Genomic DNA, 9,066 nt, shown 5'->3' with positions numbered 1-9,066 from the left:
GAAAGCAATAGCAACATACTAAACGATCGGGTGCTAAGCTAATGGAATGGGTCATGTCAATCAGATCATTCAACTAATGATGTGATCCCGTTAATCAAATAACAACTCTTTGTCCATGGTTAGGAAACATAACCATCTTTGATTAACGAGCTAGTCAAGTAGAGGCATACTAGTGACACTCTGTTTGTCTATGTATTCACACATGTATTATGTTTCCGGTTAATACAATTCTAGCATGAATAATACACATTTATCATAATATAAGGAAATAAATAATAACTTTATTATTGCCTCTAGGGCATATTTCCTTCAAAAGCTAGCATGCACTTCAATGAATGCCAAAATTAAATAGGGGGGGGGCATGGCCCCCCTTGGTCTACACTAAGCTCCGCCAGTGTACGTTGGCACAGTTTGAGGATGTGTATCATGCTTTGCATCTTGTCTTGGCCAAGATGATGATTCAAGGTGTGGAGGAGCAAGTTATGGTACATTGTGACTCCAAGCAATGGCATGGAGCTGACACAAGCGGCTTTGCTTGTTAGATTAGTTGGAGTGGTTTGACAACGTCAGGTGACCCTCGCAACCTGATGACTTCTGAGTCCAATGAGTCGCTTCATGACATTTGCGAGCCGCAAGGCCCGACATCATCAACTTTGTTGCATGATTTCTTGAGCAGCTCGGTCCCATTACGTTGTGCCACGCTCCTTGCTCGATGCACCGGTTCATGCACAGATTGAAGCGGCCTCTAATTGTGCCGAAACAAAAACTACAATGTCCCGGCTTCCAAGGGCACTGAATTTAAGTGGGCTGAAGCTTTCAGGGATTTTCTTAAGGGCGCGACATCCAAGAAAGTCACCAGGGAGGATGTGCAAGAGAAAATGAAATCTTACCTATAGATGTACAAGAAGCCACTCACGCATATAGTGATCCAACCAATTCGTTTCTTGGTAGAGATAAATGCTTGATCAAGTTCTTCATAAGGTTAAGCGCAAGTACACATATGGTTGCGAGCATGGTCTTGAGGTCGGGGAGCTTCACTTGGTTAGGTGTGCGGTGTTTCGGATGGTCTTGGGCCTAGGCACACTTGTATCCGGCTCGGATGATGTGCCCTGATTGCTTGTCAGGTTTGTGCTGGTTTCATCTTTTTTTCTTAATTAACTGTTCCCTTGTGTTGTTTGTAGGCCTGGCTTCCTTCATTAACCGGACGAATTATGCTTCTTCTAAATGCAATGCGGGAGCTCCCCGCCCTCCGGCGAGGTTCTAAAAAAAATTTGTACCTAGGTACAAGATTTTTCTTAAGTTGAGAAAATAAATCGAAGGCAGTACTTTGTTACCCCTTCCTCCTCATCCCTTTCCCCTCATAGATTTCCACACCCTCTGCTGCTTTGTTCTCCTACCAGAGTAGCGCAAATGGCCTCATACCCTAAATAAAAGCAATAATGCTAAACATATAAAGAGTTACACGTAATTACACGCTGACTAGGATTCTTTCTTTCTAACTAACCACTGCCCCCCTGATTTTCAAGGGGGTGGACCCTTCCCCCCCCCCCCCCCCCCCCCCCCCCCCCCCCCCCCCCCCCCCCCCCTTAATCTCCAATCAAAACCCACCTGTTTGTAAAACTCGTGTAAACCTTTGTATGTGTAGCATTACTCAAATAAAAGCGAGCATTCAATAGGAAGTTTTATTTGGTGCATCAGTACACACAGGCCGAGCACGGTGGTACATATACCTTGTATTTCATCAGTACAGTGAACACAAATTTTTCGTACTAAGCCACACACAGACTTATTAGGTCACCACACACATCATTACCAGCTGAAACGAAAGCTACAAAGTATCACACACCATGCATATATCGCTCTTATTTAGGTAGCATACGGAGAGCATGGTTAGTGATCAACTGAGGCATGTCATGGAGGCGCACACGCACGTACGCGCTGCCGCGCGCGCCACTTCACCTGATCCACTTACTGCCGTGCTTGCCGCCGTTGTACTTGCCGCCGTGGTACTTGCCGCCGTGGTGGTGCCCGCCGCCATGCCCGGTGTGGTATGATCCCATGTGACCTGCACCCACGTATGCGCACGTTTTATGTGTCCCGTACGTACGTCTCAAATTTGACAGTTGATGAATGAAGGTGCATAGATGGTGTAGATATAGTCCCGTTACTTACCCTGGTGCCCCCCGTGAGAGGGGTAGGCCGCCGGCGCGTAGCCGTGCGCCTGGTATCCGCCGTGTGGAGGGTAGGCGCCGGCAGCGGGAGGGTACCCGAGCTGCGCGTGGCCGCCGCCGTATCCGTGCTGCTGCCCGTGTCCGCCGTACCCGTGCTCGTGGCCGTGCCCGTGTCCCTGCTGCACATGCCCGCCGCCGTACCCGTGCTCGTAGCCGCCGTGCCCGTGCTGCGCATGCCCGCCGTACCCGGTCTCGTAGCTCTGTCCATGCCCGCCGTATCCCTGCTGGTAGCCCTGTACATGGCCGCCGCCGTAGCCGTGCCCCTGGCCGTACGATGACCCGTAGCCGTGGCCTTTGCCGCCGTTAACGAGGCCGGACACGAAGCCCTTCACGCCGCCGTTGGGGCTGCCGTGCATGTCGTGGCCTCCACCCATGCTTGAAAACTACCAACAAAAGGTAAATTAATTAACGATCAACCGTTGTACTACTTTGTCCCAATTATAATCACAACGAACAGTAAGCACAACCAGTCCACAAATTCAAGAAGATAATACCTACGGAAGTATGAAAACGACTCGTGATCACTTACGAGGATTAGCAGCACACACGCTAAGATGATGCTACAAGACAAGACGGCTCGGTGCCTTGTGTTTGATCTTAGCTCGGTGCTGCCTAAAACTGTGTGGCCTGCATCCCCTTTTATAGTCGATCGCCCAGCCGCTTTCGACGTGTAACCACGCGCTTGGGCCGAGCGCGGAATCCGCACTACGCGCGCGCGCACTGCCCGGCCTTGCAGCTGCGGGCAGGCTAGTGGTCGATGATCAGGTTCGATTCGTATGCTCTCTTCCAATATTGATAGGTTGGATTCCTTTTTTACTATATTTGACGATTCAAATGGGCGCAGTGTCACTGCCAGATCTGGCCGTGCGTGTTGCACCTGATTCCGTATGTGCTTTTTGGTTCTCGCATTTGTCTTCCACTCAAGTTCTTTTTTTGTAAGAGAGAAAACATTCTCTCACTCACACCAAAATTCCATGTCAGGTCTTATTTCTTCCTTTAGTTTCCTTTCGAGTCCTTATCAATCACCATCTTATTTTCAAACAACTTTGCACATCTCTCTCCGGGCTCCCTGGAAGCCCCAACATCCGTAGCATAGCAATTCCCCCTCCAACGCCTTGTCTCCATCTGCGAATAGTAGTAACAATAGATGGGAGGAAACTGTTGTGATTTGTCAGATCGATCTGCAGTGCCATGAGCAGTGAGGGTGAAGCCACCCATCCGCTTGCCGATGCTGGAGGCGGCAAGAATACTCATCGTCAACCTACGAAGTCACCCTTGCCTCCTTAAGGACGAGATCCACCAGCCCTCACCAACAATCACAACAAAAATCCTGAGGTTTGTCAGATCTACAACATTGTTGGCCATTACACAACAAAGTGACCGCAAGCTTTCTGTGAATGTTGCAACAAGAATGGATCTATGTTATTTGCACTGATTTTTTACCATGGGAATGCACGTCTGCCATGTGTGCTTTCCAGTCTAGAGGTCAGGGATTCTACTATATTCATGATTACTGTATTGTTAAGCAAATCAAAGACCGGTCTAGTAGCATAGCCATTACTATTATTGAGGGATCTACAACTGGTAGAGAGGAAGAACATGAATTTTGTACTTATGTTGGGGCTGGTTGGTGTTGTGCTGCTCGTAGGGATGGCAATGGGTAGGGTATGGGCGGGTACAACCTCCTTCTACCCAAACCCATACCCATAGAAACTTTTTATACCCACCCACTTCAATATCCATGGGTATAAACTGACACTCATGCCCATACCCATCGGGTATCCCATACCCAATGGGTATCAATTGGGTACAATATATAGCATTCAAATTCTTAAGAGGTAGAGAAATGAGTTCAAAATTCAAGTGATCATGGTAGAGTAGTATAGCACGTATGTGGCCTCCTCCAGTGGGTGGCCTCTTGGAGGCATTAGGGGAGTATGAGCAACGGTTGGTGGAAGGCCGACGTAGTGGAAGGCGGTGGTGGGAATTGGGGATCACTGGATCTAGTGTTCGACAAGAGTCTGGTAGCTAAGAGTCGATATTTCATCTTTTGAGGAGTCACATAGAACGTTTGAGGAGTGGCGAGCAGGTGATTATGAGCCTATGAGCTATGACTTGTTTAAGGAATACGAGATTTAGGGTTGGACCATATGAGTTGGATGTTAACCCCACATGTTATAGGAGTTATTTTCATTTATTATTTTTTTCTGGGTATCCATTGGGTTACCCATGGGCACAATTTCTTACCCATGCCCTACCCATATATTTTGCGGGTATGGGTACCCATTACCCGTGGGTAGAAAATCTCTTCAAGTCTTGCCCATACCCATTGTTTTCGGGTAGGGTACCCGCGGGTACCCGTACCCATGGGCAAAACTGCCATCCCTGCTCGGGTGATTGGTCCTAGTCAGTATGTTATGAGATTTCCTAATGTTAGAGAGGTGGAAAGGGCTTTATACATTGAAAGTATGACACTTAAATTGTGTGATGCTATTGTGAGATTATCTCCTTGGTCAGATGTTGTTGGCTCTGAAGGTGTTCTGGAAGTTGCTTCAGTTAAAGTGAGCAAAATTCCTTTTGTTAAAAGATGTGAAAGAAATGTGTGATTTGTTGGTGGTCTGGTTGGGCTCAAACCGGAACTGCTAGAGGAACGGATTTTCAATAACATAACTTGTACATCGTCATTCCTCTATGTGAGTCAAGATTGGCTGCAGGAACATTAACGAACTCCATGTTGTTGCTTAAGGGTGCTAGGAGTCGTTTTCTTACAATTTTCAATATGAAATTGAGGAAGTCCTGGTGAGTAACCCTCCTGTTGATATTGTTGTTATTTCTGTTGCCAGAGACATAGTTGAAAATCTGAATTAAACTCATACACATAGAAGGCAGGATAATGTTCATGGTACAAATAATTCTGAGTCCCTTGGTAGTAACAGAGTTGGGCATTCTGATGAGCATGGGGAAAATTTGTCCAATGGCTTCCGATGATAAATAGTTGTCTGAATCTTTAAAAAGTGAAGTGGATAGTACTCTTTTGATTGTGAGTCTGGCTCGCGGAAATGATGGGGCAATGGAAGAAGTTATTCAGGTGGCTATGACCTCTAACAAGTGGATTATCCCACATAACACCCTTACTATTGTGGCTCATGTTCCTGCTAAACATGGTTCCTCTAAATAACAAGGTAAATCCTGAACATTCGGGATTTGACCATGGCAAATCGAATGATTTTATGACAATTTTTGCGACGTGAGGATGGCAAGTTTAGTTGGCATGCACAACAATTTACTTGCAAAAATACACTGACCACGGAGTTGCCATGCTTGCCAACTAAAATTGCCATCCTCGTGTCACTAAAATTTCCATCGAAAGCGTTAGATTTGCCATGGTGAAATCCTGAATGTTCGGGTGTTATCGGGGTCCATTATTTTCCTAGAAGTTATTCTAGATATTATGTCGAGGTTGGTACTAACTCTACTCAGATGTTCGAGGTGGTGGGTGAGGTGGACCCTACCCTGAAGGTCTCCAATGAGTACATGGTACAATCTCCTTCTTTTGGTTATACTGATGAGGTTATTCCTATCACACCTTTGGCTCTCGCGATCAAATTGAGGTTCAGTCAACACAATGCTCGGACCCAACCGAAAAATATGGAAGTTAGAGTTGATAATCTTGCCAGTAAAAGAAATCTGGAAGGTGACTCCCCTTTAGTGAATAAAAATTATTTTGATTCTTTCTCTAATCAAGATATGATGTGTAGAGTGGCTAAAATGGTTGTGCCAATTCCTGAGAATGATTTTCTTGCATTGATGTGTTGAGAGAGTCAGATGTTAGAGGGAATTTGCTTGAAAAATCTTGTACTACTCATGTTCAACCTACTACTAATGACTTGTTTGGGTAAACAAAAGCTCCTATATATTTGAGTTGGTTGGATTGGATAGTAATGATTTTGAGGAAGCTTCTTTGAAACAACTAGGTCTAGAAAGAAGAAAAGTTCAGAAAAAGATGATGTTTTGCTTTCTAGGCATGTGACTAGAAGCCAAAGAATAGTATTGTAGTATTGTATCCCTGTGAATTGTGGTAACTCTGCGCACCCCCTTAGCAGAGTTACCAGATCTCAATGTCAGAATAAATGTTCCAAATGAGAACTGTAGAGGGGCAGGAAAGAAAAGAATGACCATCTGCTTCTCGGCACCGATTAGTGACCATTCCCTAAACTTCTTGGGTCTGCAGGAAACAATGGGAAAATATATTTCTGCCTAGTTATTTTAGGAAGATAGACCCCTTTAATACATTTAGCCGGACTTGGCTACCTTCTATTGACAAATCTGGTGGCATCCTATGTGGTACTAAGAATTAAACCTTTGAGGTCAGGTCTTATTCTAAAGGCAAGTGCACTGTGCAAATTAACATGTGGACATCAATAAGAAAAATAAATGGGGGTTGCTGGTAGTCTATGGTTCTGCTCATGAGGAATTTCTCCTGAAGCGTGTCTCCTTTTTGGTAATATAACTATTCCTTATAGAGTTGGTGGTGACTTTAATGTTTTGAGACATTGTGTGAAGAAAAAAAAGTTGTGGGCTCCTTCCTTCTAGAGAGACCACAAGCGGGGGTGATGGTTGGGGCGTGAAGCGACCTTGGGGCCTCGTGGCCTGGTGGGTCGAGGCCCGGTGACTTAAGGAACCCTTTGGACGTAACATCGTCAGTCACGCGAGCTACTGGCCAAACGTGTTGTTGTCCTTGACCTATAACTACGATGCACGAGCAACACAAATAAATGCTCCTGGTGCAACTATTGGCTATTGGATATGACAACGCCACATGCCACTAAGGCGTCAATGATAGACAACATGACATAGAGGTTACCGGTGATGATCTTTCGGTGGTGGTTCTCTCAGCCTCCTCAACATCATAGTCTGAGGTGGGAGACTTCTTGGGCGCGTGGGAGGAGTGTTAGGGAACATAGCATGCAATTTCAAAAAAAAAATCCTACGATCACGCAAGATCTATCTAGGAGATGCATAGCAAGGAGAGGGGGAGAGTGTGTCCACGTACCCTCGTAGACCAAAAGCGGAAGCGTTAGGTTAACACGGTTGATGTAGTCGAACGTCTTCACGATCCAACCGATCTAGTACCGAACGTACGGCACCTCCGAGTTCAGCACACGTTCAGCTCAATGACGTCCCTCGAACTCTTGATCCAACAGAGGGTCGAGGGAGAGTTTCGTCAGCACGACGGCGTGGTGATGGTGATGTGATCCGCGCAGGGCTTCGCCTAAGCACTACGACGCTATGACCGAAGGAGTAAACTATGGAGGGGGGCACCGCACATGGCTAAGAGAACAATTTATGTGCCTTGGGGGTGCCCCCGCCCCCGTATATAAAGGAGGGGAGGGGAGGCCGGCCTGCCCTAGGGCGCGCCAAGTGGGGGGAGTCCCACTAGGACTCCTAGTCCTAGTCGGCTCCCCCCTTCCTTCCAACGGAGAGGGGGAAAGGGGAAAGAGGGGGGAGGGAGAAGGAAAGGGGGGCCGCGCCCCCACCCCTTGTCCAATTTGGAATGCTATGGGGGGCGCCACCTCTTGTGGCCTGCCTCCTCCTCTCCACTATGGCCAATGAGGCCCATTAACTTTCCTGGGGGGGGGGGGTTCCGGTAACCTCCCGGTACTCTAAAAAATCCCCGAACCTCTTCGGAACCATTCCGAGTCCGCATATAACCTTCCAATAAATCAACATTTACCTCTCGACCATTTAAAGACTCCTCGTCTTGTCTGTGATCTCATCCGGGACTCCGAACAAACTTCGGTCACCAAAACACATAAATCATAATACAAATTGTCATCGAACGTTAAGCGTGTGGACCCTACGGGTCCGAGAACTATGTAGACATGATCGAGACTCATCTCCGATCAATAACCAATAGCGGAACCTGGATGCTCATATTGGTTCCTACATATTCTACGACGATCCTTATCAGTCAAACAGTAATAACAACATACGTTATTCCCTTTGTCATCGGTATGTTACTTGCCCAAGATTCGATCGTCGGTATCATCATACCTAGTTCAATCTCATTACCGTCAAGTCTCTTTACTCGTTCCGTAGTGCATCATCCCGTAACTAACTCGTTAGTCACATTGCTTGCAAGGCTTATAGTACCGAGAGGGCCCAAAGATACCTCTACAATACTCGGAGTGACAAATCCTAATCTTGATCTATGCCAACCCAACAAACACCATCGGAGACACCTGTAGAGCATCTTTATAATCACCCAGTTATGTTGTGACGTTTAATAGCACACAAGGTGTTCCTCCGGTATTGGGGAGTTGCATAATCTCATAGTCAGAGGAATATGTATAAGTCATGAAGAAAGCAATAGCAATAAAACTTTAACAATCATTATGCTAAGCTAACGGATGGGTCTTGTCCATCACATCATTCTCTAATGATGTGATCCCGTTCATCAAATGACAACACATGTCTATGGTCAGGAAACTTAATCATCTTTGATTAACGAGCTAGTCAAGTAAAGGCATACTAGGGACACTCTGTTTTGTCTATGTATTCACACATGTACTAAGTTTCCGGTTAATACAATTCTAGCATGAATAATAAACATTTATCATGATATAAGGAAATATAAATAACAACTTTATTATTGCCTCTAGGGCATATTTCCATCAGTCTCCCACTTGTACTAGAGTCAATAATCTAGATTACATAGTAATGATTCTAACACCCATGGAGTCTTGGTGCTGATCATGTTTTGCTTGTGGAAGAGGCTTAGTCAACGGGTTTGCAACATTCAGATTCGTATGTATCTTGCAAATCTCTATGTCTC

The 9,066-nt window shown here is 46.0% G+C and overlaps 1 protein-coding gene across 2 annotated transcripts; it reads right to left on the bottom strand.

Annotated features, from left to right (window-relative positions):
• Nucleotides 1-1,656: 1,656 nt before the first annotated feature.
• LOC125544934 (glycine-rich cell wall structural protein-like) lies at nt 1,657-2,909 on the bottom strand. Of its 2 annotated transcripts, none has more exons than XM_048708723.1 (3): nt 2,761-2,909; nt 2,173-2,614; nt 1,657-2,065 (listed from the first exon to the last, which is right to left on the bottom strand). In XM_048708723.1, the coding sequence occupies exons 2-3, from the start codon at nt 2,603-2,605 to the stop codon at nt 1,956-1,958; spliced, it is 543 nt and encodes a 180-aa protein (XP_048564680.1). In that variant the 5' UTR covers nt 2,606-2,614; nt 2,761-2,909; the 3' UTR covers nt 1,657-1,955. The 2 variants fall into 2 exon arrangements, with proteins under 2 accessions (XP_048564680.1, XP_048564681.1); XM_048708724.1 differs by having other exon boundaries at nt 2,726-2,849.
• Between the last annotated feature and the right edge of the window lie 6,157 nt (nt 2,910-9,066).

The sequence above is a fragment of the Triticum urartu genome, chromosome 3, assembly GCF_003073215.2.
Source record: "Triticum urartu cultivar G1812 chromosome 3, Tu2.1, whole genome shotgun sequence".
NCBI classification, from domain to species: Eukaryota; Viridiplantae; Streptophyta; class Magnoliopsida; order Poales; family Poaceae; genus Triticum; species Triticum urartu.
This window is presented reverse-complemented; position numbering and strand designations above follow the sequence as displayed.

Coding starts and splice junctions, on each gene's coding strand:
- LOC125544934 (XM_048708723.1), bottom strand. CDS start 2,605: ATGGGTGGAGGCCACGACATGCACGGCAGCCCCAACGGCGGCGTGAAG. Junction 2,066..2,172: donor CTCTCACGGGGGGCACCAGG/GTAAGTAACGGG, acceptor ACGTGGGTGCAG/GTCACATGGGATCATACCAC.